The following is a 22,644-nucleotide window of genomic DNA, read 5'->3' as shown; positions in this document are numbered from 1 at the left end:
AGACATTTTCCTACTCCAATATAGTAATTCAAGTTGGTTAAATTTATTCATTTCAATGGCTCAATCCAATAGAATTTACCTTATTTTTATTAATGGTCTTCTCTAATTTAATCTCCTTTCTGAGTACACACACATACACGTATGCGCATGTGTGCACACACACACACAGAGGACTGAATCTGGGGATAATCTACCACTGAGCTATATTTCCAGCCCTATTAATTTCTTATTTTGAGACACAGTCTCCTTAAGTTTCCTAGGCTGGCCTCAAACTTGAAATCCTCCTGCCTAAGTTTCCCGAATAGCTGGGTTTACAGGTGTATAACACCATGCCCCATTAATCTTTTCTTCTAGTACCTTCAATTCGACAGCATTCTATGTTGAACCAGCTCACAAATAATCACATCCTAGTCAAAGGGTTTCATGCAATGTTTTACCTTCATTATGACACGCTGAAGGTATGATAAAAAGATATTTTTACTTCTATGCCAACAGTGAAGTGTTAACTCTATCTTTACCACTTCCATATTTCCATTTCCTCAAAACCAAGCAGAAATTTTTGGTGCAAGAGCGGTTAGGCTGATGTCTGCTCCATGGCACATGAACTGTGTTCAAGTCCTGTTCACCAGCAGCTTTTCTCCTTCCTCAGGTCACTTTTCATGCCCTAGATCCCCTCGATGAACCAATCAACCAAATTGTGAACCTCGGTTTCTCTCCTAATTTTTAGATGTTCACAAAATATTTCAACTGCTTAAACTAAATATTTATACCTTAAGATCTTTCCTAAAAATAGGAGGCTAGCAATTAAAAAGAAAAAGGTTATTTTAATTAAAAAGAAAAAAACTAAAACTCTATTTATGGACAGAAGAATCTTATAAATAAAATATATGTTGGGGCTGGGGATGTGGCTCAAGCGGTAACGTGCTCGCCTGGCATGCGTGGGGCGCTGGGTTTGATTCTCAGCACCACATAAAAATAAAATAAAGATGTTTTATCCACCGAAAACTGAAAAATAAATATTAAAAAAATTCTCTCTCTTTAAAATAAATAAATAAATGAATAAAATACATGCATTCTGTCCATCTATAACTAAAAATATTTTTAAAAAATACGGGGGGGGGGGGGGGGGGGGGCTGGCTGGGGCTGTAGCTTGGTGGTAGAGCGCTTGCCTAGCACAGGTAAGGCCCTGGGTTTGATCCTTAGCACTAAACAAAAAAATAAGTAAATAAAATAAAGTTATAAAACATATTTTAAAAATACTAGGGAATCCACTAAAAAAAGTAATATACCTAATAAATAAGTCCTGCAAGATTACAGGGTACAAGATCTGTATGAGAAAAATCAGCTGTTTTTCTACAAAGGAGCACTCTGAAACAAAATTTAAAAAAAAAAATTCGATGCTGGGTGCAGTGGTACCTGCCTGCAGCACTGGCTAGTTTGGAGGCTAAGGCAGAAGGATCATTTGAGCCCAGGAGTTTGAGGCCAACTGGGTAACACAGTGGGATCTGTCCTAAAACAACAACCAACCAAACAAAAAATCCTACTTCCATTTACAGTAGCATCGAAAGGAATAAAATATTTATCCCTAGAGACATGAACTAAATTAGCAGTTGCCAGGAAATTGGGGGGTGGGGGTGGGGGGATACTGCTAATGGATACATATTTCTTTTTTAAATATTCTGGAATTACATTTAGTACATTGAGAATATACTAAATCTTACTGATCAGCAGACTTTAAAAGGACAAATTTCATGGTATGTAAATAATAATTATTTAAAAAAATAGTAAGAGAGACCTCAGTTCAATTTATGTAATCCAATTACTTAAAAAAATTAGAGACTGCAGTCTCATTTTCTAATCATAAAATTTTTCTTTACTGGTAGGCAGTGATGTCAGGACACTCAATAGTGTGGTCCAGACTAAACCCTTTGGTACAAATTCTGCTCTACACTGCCACATCTAGACCAGGGAACACATCTCACATTAGCGAAGTGGACATTTCATTTTTTTCTCCATGGCATCTGAGGAAGGTCAAATCAATGAGTTTAAAATAAGACCTGAGGGGCTGGGGATGTGGCTCAAGCGGTAGCCCGCTCGCCTGGCATGCATGCGGCCCGGGTTCGATCCTCAGCACCACATACAAACAAGATGTTGTGTCCACCGAAAACTTAAAAAAAATAAATATTTAAAAATAAATAAATAAATAAAAATAAAATAAGACCTGACCATACAATGGAACACACTTCAACAGTAGAGAGGAAGGAAATACTGATATGTGCTACAGTAAGGATGAACCTCAAAAAACATTCAGCTAGATGAAAGAAGCCAGACCCACGAAGCCAACATACATCATTTGAATGTCAGGAGAAACAAATCTATAGACAGACAGCAGACTAGCATTTGGTTACCTGGCGCTGGGGCAAGAGATGGGAGGGTTGCAAACAGGTAAAGGATTTTATTTTAAGCTCTAAAATTAAATAGTGGTCATGGCTGTACAAAACTGAACATACTAACAGCTAGACTGAACTTTTTTTTGTTTTGTTTTGTTTTCTTAAAATGAACAGATGGGTCTTCTGCTGCTGCCTAAAGCCAGCCTATGACTCAAGTTATCTTCCCACCTCAGCCTCCCAAGTGGTCGGGACCAAGCACACAACACCACACCTAGCTGAACCACATGCTCTTGAATGGGCGGATTGTGTGGCATATGAATCACATCCTAATAAAGCTTTTTAAAACAATAAATAGCTGGGTGTGGTGGTATACGCCTGTAATCCCAGTGGCTCAGGAGGCTGAAGCAGGAGGATCACGAGTTCAAAGCCAGCCTCAGCAAAAGTGAGGCACTAAGCAACTCAATGAGACTCTGTCTCTAGATAAAATACAAAGTAGGGCTGAAAATGTGGCTCAGTGGTGGAATCCCCTGAGTTTAATCCCCAGTACTCATCCCTCCCCTGCCCCCCAAAAAGGCCAGGCAAGGAGAGAGGAGGAAAAACTCACTGAAGAAAGATCTAGAGCAGGGGAGAAATGCTGTTGTAAAGCAAAATTTAGTTCTTAATCAGTTACTTATAACAGATTAAATGCTAAAACTGGAATATGGATTATAGAATATTAAAAAGTAGCATATCAATATGAAATTTCTTGAATTTGAAAACAACTATTCTCTCTTGGAAAATAAATGCTGGAGGATTAAGGGTAAAGGTGCAAGCCACATGGCACCCACTTTGAGATGGACAGAAAATAAATGTGTACAGCCAAAATCAAAGTGTAAACATTATCAAAATGTTAAAAATTGAATGAATCTAGGGACTGAGGTTGTGGCTCAGTGGTAGAGGCTGGCCTGGCATGTGTGAGGCCCTGGGTTCGATCCTTAGCACCACATATAAATAAAGAAATAAAGTAAAAAATCCACTGCAACTAAAAAAAAAAAATTGGGTGAATCTATAAAAAGTTATAAGAAAGTTATCAGTACCATTCCTGTAACCTTTCTGTAAGTCTGAAATGATTTAAAAATAAAATCATTTAGGCTTGGAGTGCAGTTCAGTGGTAGAGTATTTGCCTAACGTGTGAGGCCCTGGGTTTGATTCACAGCACTGCAAAAAACAAAAACAATACAAAAAAAAACCTACTAAAAATATGTTAGGCTATAAAAACAACTTAGATCATGATTATAGTGTAAACACAACTCTTAGGATTCCATAAACACAATACTTCAAAATGTAATTCACGGGGTTTCAATGAATATTCACAGTGGCCAAGAGTAAGTCATCTGGCTCTTAAGAGAGGCATGAGAATTTAATATTTTGAAATTTTAAAATACTTTCTCAAAGCAGGACTGTTAAAAAGACAAGCTCTTTTAACACAAACTTTCCTTAACACCTTGAAGTAACCTACACCTCCTGACATAGTATGTAATGAAGATTTTCAATGCTAAGTTTATTTGACAATCTTTTAAAGCTTAGATTCCGTCTGTGGTCCCAGAAATGTACAGTGTGCAGTTCTAAACACAACTAAGGGAATCTCTGGCTCCAGGAAGCTGGGAGCTCTTATCCATAATGCAGCAGGGAGCTCGTGTCCTCAAGTGACTCAGACCTTTAGAGAAGTGAAGACAGCGGTCTCCATAGTTACTCATATTAACAGTTGGCAAAGAGTCAAATCTGTTATATAATCCAAAAGTCTAAACTATCTGGGTGTTTACAACACTTTTCTGGAACAATCAAGTTCCTACTATAAATGGTCCACTTTAGCTTCGAAAGAAGGTTATAAAGATTCAGACTCATTTTCCCACAGTCATATCAACCTTCATTTGGGAAAGAAACACAAAAAGGAATTACAGTCTTGTTTGGAGCATTTCAATCTCTTTGCCAGTTTCAGAACACAATATGCTTACCACCGACTAATCCAAGACAAGTGTCTTATCTAAACATGTCAGTTTTTTAAAAATACAGACTGGCTCAGTGATGTACACATTACTTTTTGGATTAAAAAGATACTTGAAAAAACAAATATAAGGCACCTCAGCAGTTAAAAAAGAAGAAGTCTTGTTGACAAAAAATTAAACCAGACTTTTTTTTAAAAAACAGATACCTGAAATAAACATTACTCTGGTAAATTTAATAGATGGATCCTGAATTTGCTAACACCTTGCCTTTTATTCTTTTATGTAACTGTTCAAAGAATAAAAGTTATCAATTCTCCAAAGGAGAATTTTTTCTCTAATGTGTTAACTTGAGTAAACAATGATTTGCATTTTGAAAAATAAACTTCCTACAAACTCTGATCTTTTTTTCTTTAAATATATTTTTTTCAGTTGTAGTTGGATACAATACCTTTATTTATTTTTCTTGTTTTAAAATATTTTATTTTTAATTTTTTTTTAGTTATAGATAGACACAATATCTTTATTTTTATGAGACGCTGAGGATCCCCAGGGACTTGCACATACTAGGCAAGTGCTCTACCGCTGAGCCACAACCCCAGCCCTATTTATTTTTCTGTATGTGGTGCTGAGGATGGAACCCAGGGCCTCACATGTGCTAGGTGAGTGGTCTACTGCTGAGCCACAACCCCAGCCTGGCTGATGTCTTTTACAGCAGCACTCCCCCACAGAGCAGCACATAAGATGAGTAGCTATAGTTTAATGAAGTGGCTGCTATTCATTTGGGCTTTTTTTTGGTACTGGGGATTAAACTCAGGGGGTTCTACCACTGAGCTACACACCCCCAGTCCTTTTATTATTATTATTATTTATTGAAACAGGGTTGCCAAGGCTGGCCTTGAACTTGCAACCCTCCTGCCTCAGCTTCCCAAGTCACTAGGATTCCAAGCTGCCATGCTATCATTTGAGCTTTTGAATAACAGTATCTTCTACAAATGTAAACAGAAAACAAAGATGGGTTTTGCAGCACAGGGGAAAGGCTAGAGCCCTTGGCCTTGCCTGTCATTTCCTATATAAAGAGCTCTTTCTGCAGATCAAAGTGACCGCCCTGGCTCAGGGTGGCAGCCCAGTGAAAAGCAGCCATCCTCTGAGGCACACAGCCAATGGTGGCCTGACTGCAGCCTGCTTTAGAACTTCCCATGGGAAAACATATGCACTGACCCTGAAGGGCCACTGTGCTTTCTTCAGATGGGAATTAGGTAATATGGTGTTCCCCTTTGTGGCCCGGGAACCAATAAGTTCATTTACAAATCTATGTTTAACAGTACAGAAAGCACATGCATAAGACAGCAGCTAGTTATTTATTTACAAGGCAGGGAATGTTGAGTCCTTCAGGTTCACTATCTATCCAATGGTCTAAATCCATCCACTTGCTGATGTATGGAGTGCTTACTCTGTCACAGGCCTCATTCTAGGTGCTTGAGGACACTTCAGCAATCATATAAAGGTCCCTACCTCCAAGAAGTTCAAGTGGAGGGTGGCAAGAGGAAAGAAAAGAGCATGTAAATAAACAAACTACACTGTTGGAAGGAGATAAGTGCTGTGGATAGAAATAAAGCAGGCAGAGGGGATGGGTGTGGAGGAGGGTTCAGTTTTAAAGAGCATGATCACTGCAGGGCCTTCCTGCAAAGGTGACAAAGCCACTCAGATAATGTCCAGAACAAGCACCCTGTGGTAGAAAATGTTCCTGGCCTTTTAAAGGAACAAGGAGGCTGGAGGAACAAGGGAGGACACAGGAGGTGATATCAAGGACAGCTGTGGGCTACAGCTTTTGCATGGAGGAAGATGGTAGTCCCAGCAGGGATGGAAGCAGAGGATTTTCTGGCTGCTGTGCTGAGAACACACTGACTATGGGGACAGCTAAGTCCTAGGCCAGAGCAGTTGGGAAACCACTGTCATGACACAGGTGTGACACTGGCCTCTGCCAGGACAGCATCAGAAGAGGTGATGAATCAGGGTCAGATTCTGTGTATATTCTGAAGGCAGAGTTGACAGCATTTACTGTGGGTTGAGAGAAATAAGACTTGAGGGCCACTCCAGACCCCAGAGCTTCACAGCTGCAAAGACTACACTGCTTTAACCCAGACAGGGAGGTTCTGGGGGCAGCAGGGTGCAGGGAGCTTGGTTTGTCTCTGTTCCATTTAGAATGGCCAGTGAATGTCCGAGCTATCTCAGGCAGCTAGAGGGCCTGTGAGAGAAGCACCGTCATTCACAGATGATATTTACAACCACTAGATGAAATGTGATCACCAAGGGAGGGGCCTCAGAGAGGAGTGGGGTAGGCTCTAAGCCCGGGTAGCTCCTGCAGCATGGGGCAGTGTGGCTGCAGACAGCCAAGGAAACAGAAGCAGCAGACAGACAGGATGGCGTAGGACATGGTCCTGGACGTCTGAGCCAGAAGCTGACTGATGCATCTCTGTGTTGAGACCTGAAAGACACAGCAGCTCAGCCTCCACTCTAGGGCTCTTGTGCTACTGTTTTTCACCTTACTCTTAGTTGCTCCAAATCCTTAAAAATAAGGTGGCTGTTCATCAAACATGACTTTGGTGTACCTCTTTTAACTTCTGATCTGTATGTCCTCATCTGTAACAACAGGCAATAGTAGGCCTGAGAGAGAATACCTTAAGGTGGTTGTGAAGACAAAGAAATACTACTACATGAAAGTGGACTTTTATTAGTTTGAAGCCATAATATCAGCTGAGCTGTACAGCAGAATCTCAAAACATATACGTATCAGGCTTAGGAGATGGAACTGAATAAAACAGTTCTCAGACAAAAAAATCTGCTTCACAGATGGTTTTCCAACAAGTTAAAATTTTACTTCTTTTTTTAAAAATATATTTTGATGTAGCATTAAGTAGTTTAAAAAGTATCTACATGTGATATTTCATTATTTGGTACTGTGGTTATATCAACCAATGAACGTTGTAGGTCCACAACAAAAATTTTTTTTGTGTGTAGTGTGGAAGATGTTTCTATATTTTAAGAGACAGAGTAGCCCTTTTCCTTTAGGTTACATTTTTGATAAATGATTATCCTACTTGGGGACATATATGGGGGAGGTAGGAATTACTGGAGATGAGACACACAAGATATTGGAGATGTGGAATATAATATATCTTGTAGAACTTAAAATAGAAACATGCCCATTAATATTACAGGCTCAACCCCATTGATACTCACAACTTTTGGGCAATACTGCCAGGTACATTAAACCTAAACTCAGCAGTCACACATAACTGAGCAAGCATGTGTGAGGAAGTCTGTAAGAAAGCTAACAAAGTGGGTAAATCATTTCACTGCTGGACACTGCATGCTCCTTAGATGAAAGGTGTCACCTGGACCCAGTGTCTGCCTCTGCTGTGAACAGAACAAGCCAGTGGGAAGTGTAATCAAAGCCACTGAGGACAGCAGTGGCTGTGTGTCTTGGCTGAGGTTCATATCCACCTCCATGGCACTGGATTCTATTTTCCTTGTGCCTGACCAAAATCTCCTCCCAGTTGGGTCTCCGCTCCACCTTCAATGTTTAACTTAAATAACAGATTACTTGGACTGTTCTGGAGAAGGTCTCCCTTCCTTGAGGGGGTTTCTGACTCTCATGTGTGACCTGGTCCCCAGCAGGCGGTCATGTCATTGGGCTCTGCTCAGTAAGCTCGATGCACCCTTTATCATGTTTGGCAGGGACGTCTGAGTGCTGCACATGTAGGTTTTACAAACAAAATGTACCTAAGAACAAACCAAGTACACATTCCACATCTAAGCTGTGGCTGGACCCTGCCTAAGTACCGAGTGTGTGTGTGTGTGAGGCCAGAGCATCTCCAGTTACTGCTTCTTTCTCTAAGGTTTCCTGACTAAATCTCTACAGGAACAAACAGCAATTTCTTTCCTGATACATCTTTTCCAAGGATAAGTTCCAGAGGTCTGAATATCAAGCTCAGTTAAATTTAACTATTATTTATTAAACATCTCTTTAAAAAAAATTTTTTTTAGTTGTAGATTTATTTATGTGGTGCTAAAGATTGAACCCAGTGCTTCACACGTTAGGCAAGCACTCTACCACTGAGCTACAACTTCAGCCCTAAATATCTCTTCTTAAAAAAGTACAGATCATAAGCTAAAAAAACAGACTGTCAAATGCTCTTCTGAATCTTTTATTTTGCTTTAATGTTAGAGACTGTATCCTAAATTCAATTTAGAAATATTTAGCTATTTTGTAAGCAAGCAAATGATATACTGTTCCTACAACAAAAATAATAGAGGGCAGCTAGTCTAGTACTAAAACAAACTTTTCTATAACTTATTTCTAAATAAAATGTGAAATTCAAAAACATTTCATTTGCATATCAGTTACTCTTAAAAATACAACCCATATCTTGTCAATTAAAAAGATTTTATCCCTTTATTCCCTTGTTAGCCCTTAAAAGATTTGAGCAACAGCAATAATCTGATGTAACAATTTAAACATGGTTTCAGTTTGCTTTGTAGTTTGGTTTACTCAACTGTCCCTGGATGATGATCACATGCACAGCAGTATCCCTGCGGCCAAGGGCACAAGGTCAGGGTTCAAAGGTGTTATAAAGAATCCTAGTTCTTGATGGATGTGGTGGCACACACCTGTAATCCCAGCTACTCGAAAGGCTGAGGCAGGATTGCAAGTTCATGGCTAACCTAGGTAACTTGGGTGAAACCTTGTCTCAAAAAAAACCAGCAAAAAATGGAACTGGGGATGTAGCTCAGAGGTAGAGTACCCTTGGGTTCAATCCTCAGTACTCCCCGCCACCACCACAAATACTAGTTCTTAAATAGGACTACAGACTGTGCAGACAGACCATTCCATCTGATGGGCTTGATGAACATCCTGTCCTGACAGCAGAACAGAAGCGTGCGGTGGCAAAAGCAGAGAGGACTGTGCAGGACAGAACTTACTTCAGAACCTGTAGGAGTCCAGGTGTCACCGATGTCGGTCTCACCATTCCAGCTCCATTAATGGTCCCCAGATGAACCTGAGGATAATAGACGGTCCGGAGAGCGAGTCTTGAAGACTGTAACCTGGTCTTAATGACTTCTAGTGGGCAAGTGAAAATAGCACCAACTGTGCCCCCACACCTGGAAGAGAAGAGGTCACCGCAGGATCAGAAGAGTGGCCTGATTTTCTGCATGAGCAGGATGTGGAGTCTGACTCTTCTCTTAGAAAAAGGGCACATACATTAATGAAAGCAGAACACAAAGGAGGCTTAAAAAAAAAAGTTGAAATCCCTGAGTTAAAGTGATAACCACTGTCACCATGTCCTTCTATACTGGCACAGACACACCACCTTCTCCTGATTTTGTACTCTCTCTGTGTGTTGACATATAATATTTTTAAAAATTAAAAATTTTTTATTTGTTCTTTTTTGTTATATATGACATATAATATTTTAACAAACTTCCTAACGTTGGACATACATGCCATCTCTCATCTCACTACCTACTGCAAGGAATATTCTAGAAAGTGCATCTTTGCACGCCAAAACCAAATATTCAGGTAATGGCACTATTGCAAAATTCCATGTTTATGACAATACGGATCTTTATTAAAATCTAATTTACTTACTGCTTACTAATGATCCCCTCAAGTTAGCTTCCTAGCAAGCAATTGTGTATAGTTTGATTTGGGAACAGACTCCAGCACCAATCAAAACAACTTGTGTAACTATCAGGGCCAGCAGAAAATTGTTTAAAACAAATCACTTCACCTTACCCCATTGTTGCCCTTTTATCCCTTTGAAAATGGGGTCCTGGCCGGGTGCAGTGGCACACACCTGTAACCCAGTAACTCGTTTATCTTAAAACACCTACTTCAATCTTCTTTTACATAACAGGATCCATGAATCACGTTTGATAAGCTAGTTATAATGAACAATGTCAAGTACCATCTAACCACCCATACCACCAGGGATGCAGGCTTTCCTCCTTGAAAAATGTGACTCTAGAGCAGGATGATCCTCAAGGTCAGGACCCTGCATTCCTCCCAGTGAGATCTCAAATGGTACTTATTCATTTGAGATTTCACGGGGAATGTTTTTAAAAGGCACCTAAATAACTGGGAAGAGCATTCACCCTTTACCTTCCACCCCCTGCCGCCTGCACTTGCAGTGAGCCGCTGTGGGCCTGGCACTCAAGGAGGTTCAATCAGAATGATGCTGCACTGGCATCTCAGACTGGGACAGGCTAAGCTCGGAAGGACAGGAGCTGGCACTGTGCAGTACTCCCGCTAGCTCCCCGGCTCCACTACAGCTTCACCAACACAGGGTTAGGCGGGGGAAATCTAGAAGCATCCCAGGCCCTCCCACACAACTGGGGTAACCAATGAAGTCAAATCTCCAAGCAGGACGCAGATCAGGAGCCTGAAGCTCCACGGAGCAAGCAGCATTGAAAGCCATCTGCTAACCAACAGCACTGCTGCCATCAGCCCAGGGATGGTTTGTGTCAGTCCTCTGACAATCTTCAGAGGCAGGAATAATCAGCCCTATTTCACAAGGAGGAACCCAAATGTCAGGAGACAGAAATGTACAGATGGGGGAGAAGAGGACAGAGCCAGTGGGGGCTGGTTAGGTAAACCTGGTTTAAGTCACAATGAGGACAAATCCTAAACTGCTACCTACAAGGGTGGTTTCTGAACTGAGGGCCCAAGCCCATCAATCACAAAAGCACTTTGGAGGATCACAAGCAGAACAGGGAAGCAGGAGGACAGAAACTGATGAAGCCCTGTACTAAAGGCAACGTGGCTCTCCACAAGCTTATATACTTTTTCAAAGTCTCCAAGTCATTCAACCCAAACCCCTATCCAGGTCCCCTATGCTAAGATACCCTCTTGTGGGATATTTATGGTAAGAAAGCAAGTATTGTTAGTTTGGTTATACTACTATATATTAGCTTTGTTAGTTAACTCAGACTTTGTAAAACTCTCATGGATTTTTTAATCAAGAGGGTATTTTGAGCTGGGCGTGGTGGCACACGCCTGTAATTCTAGGGGCTCAGGAGGCTGGGGCAGGAGGACTGTGAGTTCAAAGCCAGCCTCAGCAATAGTGAAGTGCTAAGCAACTCATTGAGATCTTGTCTCTAAATAAAATACCAAATGGGCTGGGGATGTGGCTCAGTGCTTAAGCACCTTGGCACGTGCGCACGCACACACACACACACAAAAAAAAAAAAAAAAAGAAGAAGAATTTTGAGTTTTACTTAATATTGGTCTGTATAATTTGTGCTTAGCACTAGGCTATATCCAAAAAATAAATAAATAAATAACAGGATAACAGGGAGCAGTTTTAAAAACAGGTTGGAAAATACTAACTTTCTAACCCATGCCTAGTCATACAAAATAAATGACTCTTCTCCATTATAATACTAACTACATGCTTAAAGAAGTCCAATAGGTAGGCAGGGGCGTAACTTGCTGCCTGAAGGGCAAGAGGCTATGGCTTTGAAGGCCAGTGACACACACACCTGATGCATAAAAACTTCAAAAACTTACTTTCCAATATTTTCAAAATACTGGAAAAAATGGGCTGGGTTTGTGGCTCAGAGGTAGAGCGCTTGTCTAGTGTATGTGAGGCACTGGGTTTGACCCTCCGCACCACATAAAAATAAAAGGTATTGTGACTACCTATAACTAATATATAGATATACACACACACACACACACACACACACATTTAAAGATACTGGAAAAATTACATGTTACAGAGTAAGATAAAGAAATATCTGGGTCTGGGGCTCAGTGGTAGAGCGCCCCCGCAGCATGTATGAGGTGCTGGGCTCGATCCTCAGCACCACATAAAAATAAATAAAATAAAGGTATTGTGTCCAAACTACAACTAAAAAAAACAAAAAGAAATATCTGAAGTCGATTTATGGTGAACAACCCAACTACATGTGACCAAAAGAAGCTTTTTAAAAAAAATAAAAGCTTCTGTTTAAATTCTTTTATCAGAAAGTCATAAAGTTCAAATCAGATACAGGTCAACCACCTTCACTTTGTCCCTCAGTCAGCTGCACTCCTGACTTTGTCCAAGTGTCATCCAAATCTATGCCACTGATGGAAGATGACCAGCAGGAAGCAGTCTGTAGACAAAGCTGCCTCCTGATAGTGAGTGACCTCTCTGAGGTGGGAGGCCACACACTAAGCACTGCAACCACTTTCTTATGTTGTACCCTGCCACTTTGGTGCAAGGCCTGATGGTGACAAAAAGACCAGAGCCGGGCACTTGCAGGCTCAGCAGCTTCAACTACAAGGCAGGGAGGATGCAGTGTCAGTGTCAGAGCAAGCAAAGGAGCAACAGGAAGCACTGCGACAGAGCCCTGCAGTGCATGATGAACAAAATGCTGCTGCCAGGCGGGCCTCAACTCTCCTGCTGGAAAAACGTCTCAGACGCTGGGGCTGGGCTGGGGCTCAGGGGCAGAGCGCTCGCCTAGCATGGGCGAGGCCCTGGGTTTGATCCTCAGAACCACATTAAATAAAGATACTCATTCAACTACAACTCAAAAATAAATATTAAAAAAAATGTCTTAGAAGTGACCTATTTTAGTCAGTTTTATCACTGCTGTGACTAAAGGACCTGACCAGAACAATTTGAGGAAGAAAAGTTTATTTTAGGGGCTCACAGTTTCAGAAGTCTCAATCTATGGATGGCAGGCTCCATTCTTCAGGGCTTGAGGTGAGGCAGGACATCATGGCAGAAGAGTGTGACAGAGGGATCCAGCTCACAGGAAGATCAGAAAGCAGAGAGGCTCCACTCGCCAGATACAAACTATGTACCCTGTAGCCAGGCCCCAGTGAACCACGTCTTCAAGCCATCTGTCTCCGGTCTCTAGTCGCCGCCTCTCCATTAATGTCATCAGGGATTAATTCACTGATTAGGTTAGGGCTATGACCCAATCATTTTTCCTCCGAACCTTCTTGCATTTCTCAAACGTGAGCTTTTGGGGGACACCTCACACCCAAACCATAACATGACCTGTCCAAAGGATATTTTTAAGTCATTTGTGTCAGATACAAATTCACTGTAGTACTCAGATGAAAACAAGTTATAATCTTTAACTAAAAATTTGCAAATAAGATCCTTCCAGCTGGACATATTAGCACATGCCTGTAATCCCAGTGACTGGTGAGGCTCAGGCAGGAGGATGGCAAGTTCAGGGCCAGGCTGGGCAACTTAGCAAGGCCCTGCTTCAAAATAAAAAAAAAGGGGGGCTGGGGATGTGGCTCAGTGGTTAAGCACTCCTAGGTTCATTTCCCAGAGGGCCCTCCTAATCCAGAAATTTAAAACATTTCCTATTAGTTTCTTTCAGTGGAACTCCTTTTTCTTTTTTCATGAACCAAAATGGACAAGACATTCATCAATCTGAGAAGATAAAATACTTATTTTGATTGGCCTTCCAAAGTTTTCTAAAAATATTGAATCATAGGGCTGGGCTTAGCTCAATGGCAGAGAGTGTTTGAAGGCCCTGGGTTTCGTTCCCAGCACCACACACACACAATCATAAATATTTACTTTTTCTAAAAATATCTGGGACCCAGGCACTTTGGATCACAACAAACCATATTCTTTGTAGAAAAGCTCTCCCCGCTGTCCAGATTCCTCAGTACAAACACCACCTGGCTGCACACTGGGCTCTGCCGCCCTGTGTTCCACTGCGCTGCACAGTGTTAACCCAGCTTCTCTGGAGTCTCAATTCAGAAAGGACACAGGCACTGGTCCTGTCACTGGTCCCTTACCCATGGCTTTCAGCTGTGCTCACTGAACTCCTCTTTCCTTTCAATGGCATGGGCAGATTCCAGACTTTTCCGTAACTTTCAGTTTTTCCAACACAGTCCCACTGACACTTCCATCTCTGATCAACTTCAAATTTCCCTCTTCTACTGCCAGGCAAACTTGTGGCATGTGGGGACTTGGCTTGCTCTGTCACTTTTTTCCCTTTGATTTATGGTTCTCTGGGCTTGGGGGCAGGGAGAAGAGACGTGGTCTTGTCTTATTGGGGGTCCATCCAGCTGTGTGCTGTACTGGTGGCCCCAGAAAATGTTACAATTTCAGTGCAACTGGTACTCAACCCACTCACCAAGCCCTGACATGGGACACCCCTCCTCGGGTCTCAACAGTAGCTCCTCCCCTCAACCTCTTTTCTGCCTTACTTGGCCTGGAGACTTGGGTAGCAACAGTGCCTTCCCTTCCCTCTGGCCCACGTGCTCCTCGACAAGAAGCCAATGGAGCCGGTCAGCTTGGCTTTCCTCAGCCCCTTCTCACCCTGCTGGCTCACAGGACGCAGCAGCTTCCCACCTGCAGGAAGCAAACAGCCCCAGAGCAAGCTTCTAGTCTTTCTGCCTTGAGAGCTCCCTCACTCTGCAGCCCAGACCGGAGGACAGAGTAGGGGACAGGGACAGTAAGATGTTCTTAGTACTCAACAGGATCCAACGTTGACAGTCATGGATTTTCTTCTCTGCATACACAGTGTGTGGGTGGAGTGGTCAATGGCAGCAGGAAGACTCTAGTACCTCTTTCTAAGACTAGGTTTATTTGGTTCATTTGAGTGTCCTAGTAGCCATGCTCAGACAATGGGAAAAGTCACATTCAATGTCCACTTACATAGTGACACAGACTTAGCATCACGTAATTGGGGAGCTGACTAATCTGACTGAATAGCAATATTTTAGACCATTAATCTCCAAAGTGGGGTATGTCCTCCACTGTAAAGACCCACTCACGTACAGAAAGAAATACAATTTCAACAGGGAATGGTGGCATGTGCCTGTATTCCCAGCAATTTGGGAAGCAAAGACAGGAGGATTACAGGTCTAGGGTCAGCCTCAGCAACTTTACCAGATCCTGTTTCAAACAAAAAGGTAAGGGATGTGATTCAATGGTAAAGTGCCCAAGTTCAATTAGTAACAAGAAAAGATGAAAGATTTTATTTCTAATCTCCATTTAATTTATAAAATTTGTGTATACATTTTATATGTATAAAATAGAGCAGAGTAAACATTTCAATCATAGGCCTGTGTGATCAAAACTTGAAACCACTATTCTAGACCAATGTTCCAAGCCTGGGCAATTTTGCCCCCACCCTCAATGACATTTGGCGATGTGTGAAAATATTATGGTGTTGAAATGGGGGTAGAAGCCACATACAGTGATTATGCCTGTAATCCCTCAGGAGGCGGAGGCAGGAGGATCACAAGTTGGAGGCTGGTCTTGGCAATTTAGCAAAACCCTGTCTTGAAATAAAAAATAAATTTAAAAAAAGAGCTGGGGATGCAGCTTGGTGGTAGAGGTCCCTTGGGGTTCAATCCCCAGCATCACAAAACATGAAAACAAACCAAAACACATACAGGAGAAACGGGTGTTGGGAAGTTTTTACTACCACGTAGTAAGTAGAGGCCAAGAAGCTGCTCAACATCCTCCCATGCACAGGACATCCTCTCCCCTCAAAATAATTACCTAAGGTTGAGAAACTCTGTTTCAGAACAAAAAAATGGACAACACATCTGGAGACAGCAGAACCTAAGCAGCGGGCACTGCAGGCTGCTTCCTGCACCCATCCCTCAGATCCTCATTTGTTTCTCCTTTTAGCTCTGACTCACTCATACCCCTCAACAAAACACCATTCACTTGGGTAGGCTGTCTGTTCAGAGAAGGGCACGTGATTCAGCCCAAGCTTCTAAATGACCAGTTTGGAGATGGTGTGGGTCCAAGGAGAATGAAACTCCAGACCTGTTCAGGGGCGGGAGGCAGAGGAGCTGCTGGAAGCCACTTTGTGTCCAGGCAGCAACCAACCCCACCATCGAGTAGACATTCCGGGGAGTCAGAGCAGGCACAGGTGGGTTCCATGGCGACACTGTCAGCTGATTAGACGAGTCCTTCCCTGAAGCCTGTCCTTCCTCTACAGTTTGGTGTATGTACCAATAATTAAGCCAGTGGGAATTAAATTTTCTAGACTTACAACTGAAAGCCTCCTAAACAAGCCTAGCCAAAAAATAGAATAATTATGCTCATACTTCTCAAGAAAGCACTTGTGGAGCTTGAATGTTATAATCTTCCAAAGAGAAGTTAGGACTAATGTTTACTGTAGGCTGCTTCTAACGGCTATGAGGAAACTTTCAGGGTATTAATTTTGCTCCCAGGGTAATATCACTCTAGTTGGCAATGCCAAAGTCCAGCAAAAATTCTCTGGGGCACTGCACACTCCAAGCGAACAATGAGGGTCTGAGCAGAGCAGCAGTGAGGCCATGACGAGCAGCTCAAGTGCATGTCTGAGTGGTCACAGGAGCGTTTTTGCTTAGAAGTCTATTTACTTAATTTTCCTAAAAATCTATGAACTAGATTTTTTCTGCACTGCTTCTATTTTTTTAATGTTCCCTGTTATATAAAACTACGCTCCTTGTTTCTCTACCTTCTTTCTTTCCTCCTTTCCGGAACTAAAGTCTTATGTTCATTACATAAGAGCATATTATTAACCTTTTATCTTCTACACCCACATAACACTTGCCTGATTTCTCCCCCTGAGGATTAGGCACCTCTCCTCCGGTTTATAGCAGGGCAAAGTTAGGGCATTCCACTCCTGCCACAAGGTACACACTGGGTTTTCCTACCACTTTTATGTGCTCTCACAGAACTACACAATATTTTAAAATTGCTCACAAACTTTTACCTTTTACCTCAGATTCAAATTACTAGAACAATTTATTAAAAAACAGATGTTTTCAACAAGAATCTGTTTACTGTGCCTGTGCACACACATACTAGACAAAGTCAAGGCCATAGCGCTCTTTAATGTAAGAATCACTACCCAACTGGTTTCCACATGCATGGCTCACATGCACGTACAATAGGCTCCACCAACAAGCAGACCCTCAGGACTACCCAATCCTTCTAATCTTTGGTGCTTCTCATAATTCTGCCCTTTTTGCTGCTACCTCTGAAGTCACGATTTGAAAAATATTAGTTGCTTTTCTGTACATACTATAATTGAGAAATTTTACTTGAATACTTGAGATAAGGTTTATGAAATTTTAATTATGTAATTTTTATGTATTCACTCAGTGAAAGCAAAATAGTTTGAGTTGGGGATGTATCTCTATGGTAGAATGCTTTCTCAGCATGCATGAGGTCCTGGGTTCAATTTCCAGTACCACCAAAAAAAACATAAAGCAAAATAGTTTTTGATGTAGTTATTTCCTGAATTCCATCTCATTTGGAAAGAAAATTGAAAACAGCACTCAAAATGAATAAAAACTCTAGTACTTTCTGAACATGAAGATAATCATATCTTTTACAAATAGACAAAACCAAATTACCATTACCTTATAACTACAGTTTTAGCAAATCTTAATACAGAACCAAATTTGCAATTCATAAATAATCATAGTGAGTCTATTCTTTATCTGGGACAATTCAGAATTACATCAGTCTATATACCCTCAGGTGAGATACACAGTATCTTTTATTCACTTGGGCAGTCATTTAAGAAATATCATTTGTGGGCTGGGGATGAGGCTCAAGCGGTAGCGTGCTTGACTGGCATGCGCGGGGCACTGGGTTCAATCCTCAGTACCACATAAAAATAAAATAAAAGATTTTGTGTCCACCGAAAACTAAAAAAAAGAGAAAGAAATATCATTTGGGCATTTGTAACCTGGAAATATAGTAGGAGATTCTAGTGAAAACCAACATGGTTCTCTACCTTCATGTACCCTCTATTCTTTTGGATATTTCCCACTCAAATACCATACAATTTTAAAAAATGCTTGTAACATGTATGAACAAACTGGACAAAATCAGCCAATTTATATTCCTAGCAGCATATATAAGCTTTATACAAGGAGTAGTTACGTAACAGTATATTCAAGTTATTATGCATACACTATATACTTTATCAAAAAAATTTTAAGCATTTCAAGTAAGCCTTGCCTCTTTTGTAGACCGTTTCCCCCCAAAATAGATGAACTTGCACCATATCTCGGTATTCCCCAAGGCTTCAACAGTAACAACTGGCTGATACAGAGTAAACTTCTAGGGATACAGCACTAGAGTATACCTAGCAAAAGCTGCCCATAATACGGTCAAAGTACTGATTTTTGAAAATATCTGTGGATTTTATATTTTAATACCTGAAAGACATACTATATTCCTACTAAAATACATTTTAAAGGCTATGTTAAGTATATTTAATTTCAACACAAAAAATCATGCCATAAAAATAAGACCTGAAGTGTCTAATCCAGGTCTTCCATCTCTATATCAGCTTAGTCTAGCTATTTTCAGGTGTCCAGCAGATCTCCTAATCGCCACCCTGCTACTGTGATGAAGATGAAGGGCATCACTGACACTAATACACAAGCAGAATCCCCAAGTCATCCTCTGTGCGCAGTAGAGGAATCCAGCCCCAGGCCTTGTGCATGCTAGGCAAGTGTGCTACTACTGAGTTATATTCCCAGTCCCTCCCCAAATTCTTTGGGGACAAATCAGGCCTACACAGGGAAGGGCCACTTCACAGTATTTCGACATTTTTCTTGATGAGATGGTTCAAATAGCAGAAAAGGATTAAAAGTAACAATAAAATGTGTGTGAGTACTTTGTTTTGACAACAGTATTACCCATATAAGGGAAGAAAGCAGAAATCCTAAAGGTATTAAATACCATCAAATGAATGATGTTACTCATGCAGAAATGAACCTAAGATAGTTTACAGATGTGGTGGGACCAAAAATGTTTTTACTCAGTAATTGTTCCTCTGCTGGTTTATCCAAAGAAAATAAAGAAAGTATGCACCTGTAAAGATATCCAGTTGTTTATAATGGTAGAAGTCAGCAATGATAGGAGATCAGAAAGAAATGTCATCCAAATATTAGGCAACCCTGTTGTAAACGACTCTAATGTCCTCAATGGACTTCAGTATTGGGTTTAGACACTAAGCTTGCCTTCTTCATTGCTTTCTCCACAGTCCAGCATTGATGGTAGATAAATATGGTTCTATGGCAAACTGTACTCAGAGACATTCTACCCTGCTGCCCCTAAAACTCAAAATAGTACTAAGAAGAAAGCAGTTTAAAGAACACAAAGCTATCTTAAAAATGAATTTGAACTTGTATTTGAGACATATATTCAGGCAGGGAAGCTTTTACAATGTGTTCACTTCTAGGTATTGGTTTGTGGGTGGCTTTTCTTCCTGATCTCTTAAAAGGCAACATACCATATTCAAAATGTGATTACAGGTTAATACAAGAGTATTTTCTTCTTTGCAAAGAATCCAAGAAAGTATCTCTTAAAAAAATAAATCTAAGAAATTTCAAACACTATGAGCTGTTTTGGTGCAGTTTTCATTTTCCAGGTTCTAAAATTAATTTCCATCTATTCAGAAGCCTGTTAAACCTAACAAAAATATTTGTTCAATATCATTAATTAGTGATAGCATTAAATTTGCTTGGCATTATAATACCTTCTGAAAGCTGTTTAATAAACAGGAGAAATGTGACAATTTCAAAAGGGCCCTGACTTCTTTTCAAAAGGCTTCTAAAGGAGCTGAACTTAGTTCTTTGGAAAGGTGCCAGCTTAATGAGAGTTGACTAGGTGAGTCAGCCTGCCTGACTCCAGTAACTATATACCGTGCCCGTTCTACACTCAGCTCCTTTCAGGTTCCACCCGAAAAGAGACTGAAGTCAAATATATTAAAATACTAGATGGATCTGGAAACATCCCCTTTGAAGATTTCTTTCTTGAATCTGCAAGTAATCCCAAAATGCTACTGATGAAGGAACTGAAGTATGTTAAATCCCATAGTTTATTAGGTGCTACCCTAATAAACTACCTAATCAGTCCTCCTGGCGGTGCTGCCCACTGCAGTTTTTTGCCATCACAAGGTAAAAGCCTGACACTCCAGCAGCAGAACAGGCAGCCAGAGGGCACTATGAAGGGCGCATGGGGAGATTCATCAAGACAGGGCCATCAATTACACAGTGAATCTCAGCAGCTAGGCTGCTCCAGAGCATACAACTCTTCCAGTTTGGAATACAAAGAAAAACTTAAAATGAACACTTCACTCAAAACAGTAAATCAAAAATCACTGAGCATGATTTCATTTAAAAAAAAAAAAAATTCTCCTACTTGGCTTTAAAAATGTATGAGATGTTTTTAAAGCCACACTTTAAAATGTGGCCAACTTTTTTAAAGTTCTCAGGAATGACGAATTTATAGTCTATTAAGGATCCTTCCTCTGTTCCTCTCAAAGGAAATATCCATGGAGACATACTGGGAAGGGTTGAGGGAATGACAGAAAAGAGATGAATGAGAAATTCTTCCTTCGAGGAACCACCAAAATTGTCTAATTGGAAAAATAAGTAATGGCATAAAATAAAAGTACAAAAAAATGCAGAAACACTTACAGGTGAGTTTCTTAACTATAATTGTTTGTAATGGGGAATATGTCTAGGTATCAGTCCAAGCTGAAACCAAAACACTCAAGATGATAACCCAGGATAATCTGTTTTATGCAAAATGTCCTACACTGAAAAACCTTCGTGCTAGGCCTGTGAGGTTCTCAAATAAGACTCCAAATATCTGGAAGAAACCAAAAGGACCCAATGCCACCAGCCGAGATTTTTAAAAATTCCTCATACTCAAAAACGTTTCTAGTTCTATGGGGGTTGGGGGACGTCAGCTCCCGTCCCATACAATTGAACACACAGGCACACCTTCGCGACCCAGCCATCTCCTGAGGTTCCTCGGTTAACCCTCCCACGTGTTGCTGGCTGGCATCGCTGCCGTTCACCAGCACCTTCCAGGCCCTTGCTGATGATGCCCATCACCTGCAGCCCCTGACCCTCTGAATTACCTCTGCACTAGCTACCCCGAGAACCCCAGGGCAGACCTGAGCATCGGCAAGGGTGCCCAGGGCCCGAAACGCTGGTCTCGGGCGACAGGCCACGGAAGAGAATCCAGATGGACAGGGAGCATGGCGTGGCCGGCGAGGAGGCCAGCCGCCCTGGGCGACACTCACCGGCCACTAATTGTTAAGGAGAAAATGCCTGGCCTCCGAGCCGGGGGACGCGCGCGGGGTAAAACCGCCCCCGCCCGACGCGTCGGGGTGGGGGTGGGGAAGAGGCCCCGACCCCTCCCCCGGCGCCGCCGCCCGGCCGCCGGGACCCTCCCTGAGGACCGCGCTAAGCCCCCCCGAGGAAGCCGCGGCGGGGGCCGAGAGGCCGGGGCGGCGGGGCGCGCGGGCTCGGCCGAAGGCTCACCCGCCGGCGAAGAGGTGAAGCAGCGTGTTCTCCTTCTGCTGGGTGCCGGTCGCCATGGCCGCGCCGGCTCTGCGGCCCGCCGCAGCCGCTCGAGGGATGCGCGAGGTCGCCCGGTCTTCTCGCCCGCTGTCCTCAGGCGGCCTCCGGGGCCTCCATGCGCACGCGGGCTCCGCAGTCCCGCAACCCCCGCGGCGTCGCCGCCGGTGCCTCACCGGCCTCTGCGGCGAGAACCCGGCGGCCAACGAGACCCCGGCGCGCGGCCGTCACGTGGCGGGGGCTGGGCCGTGACGTTACTCCGCGGCGCGAGTCGGAGGCGGGGTGCGGCGGAGGTGTGGGCCCGGATCCCGCGCGCCTATTGGGCAGCAGGAGGATGTGGGCGGGGAGACCTCCCTGGCTGGGGCGGGGTCAGCCCCGAGGCGGGCCTAGGCCACCGAGTGGATGAAGTGGGAACTGGCAGCAGCTGCCTGGTACCAGCTCCCAGGCGGCGAAGTCGCACTGGGCAAGCGTAACCAGGCCCTTGACCTCGCCGTTTTAAAAAGTTAACTTTGTGATTTTTACGTGTGCAAAGAATTATACAAATACACCCAGCTTAAATGATCTTTTAAATAGACTGACCTCCCAGTGCATCCTAAATATTTTGTGTGTGCCTGTGTTTGCAGTGCTGGGGATGGAACCCTGGACCTTACCCGTGCTAGCCAAGCATTCTACCACCGGGCTACACCTCAGCTCATCATTTTGTACATTTAGATATACAACACTTTTTGATTTACAAATAGTATCACATAGTGTTGTATTTAGCAATGTGCTTTTTGACTTTTTTTGATCTTCTCCAGTCCAGACTGATACATCTAAACTGTTTCTCTACTTGTACTTCTTGAGTCGCTGTCAAACTCAGCCTGGCATTTTATCTCCTGGGCTGGCTGGGTGGAGCCTTCTCTGGTTA

The 22,644-nt window shown here is 42.4% G+C and overlaps 1 protein-coding gene across 2 annotated transcripts in view; it reads right to left on the bottom strand.

Annotated features, from left to right (window-relative positions):
* Slc25a33 (solute carrier family 25 member 33) overlaps positions 1-21,962 on the bottom strand; it is a 30,811-nt gene extending 8,849 nt beyond the window's left edge. The window contains exons 1-2 of one of the 2 annotated variants that reach the window (XM_027947637.2): positions 21,702-21,962; positions 9,359-9,538 (exon numbers count right to left, since the gene is read on the bottom strand). In XM_027947637.2, coding sequence (XP_027803438.1) covers positions 9,359-9,538; positions 21,702-21,757 — 236 coding nt within the window. In that variant the 5' untranslated portion in view covers positions 21,758-21,962. Of the gene's footprint in view, positions 1-9,358; positions 9,539-13,075; positions 20,322-21,701 lie in introns of those variants that run through there. The other variant, XM_071617321.1, reaches the window with a different exon arrangement.
* Between the last annotated feature and the right edge of the window lie 682 nt (positions 21,963-22,644).

The sequence above is a fragment of the Marmota flaviventris genome, chromosome 10 (assembly GCF_047511675.1).
Source record: "Marmota flaviventris isolate mMarFla1 chromosome 10, mMarFla1.hap1, whole genome shotgun sequence".
Lineage (NCBI taxonomy): Eukaryota > Metazoa > Chordata > Mammalia > Rodentia > Sciuridae > Marmota > Marmota flaviventris.
Note: the sequence above shows the minus strand (reverse complement) of the source record. Positions and strands in the feature narration are given on the sequence as shown.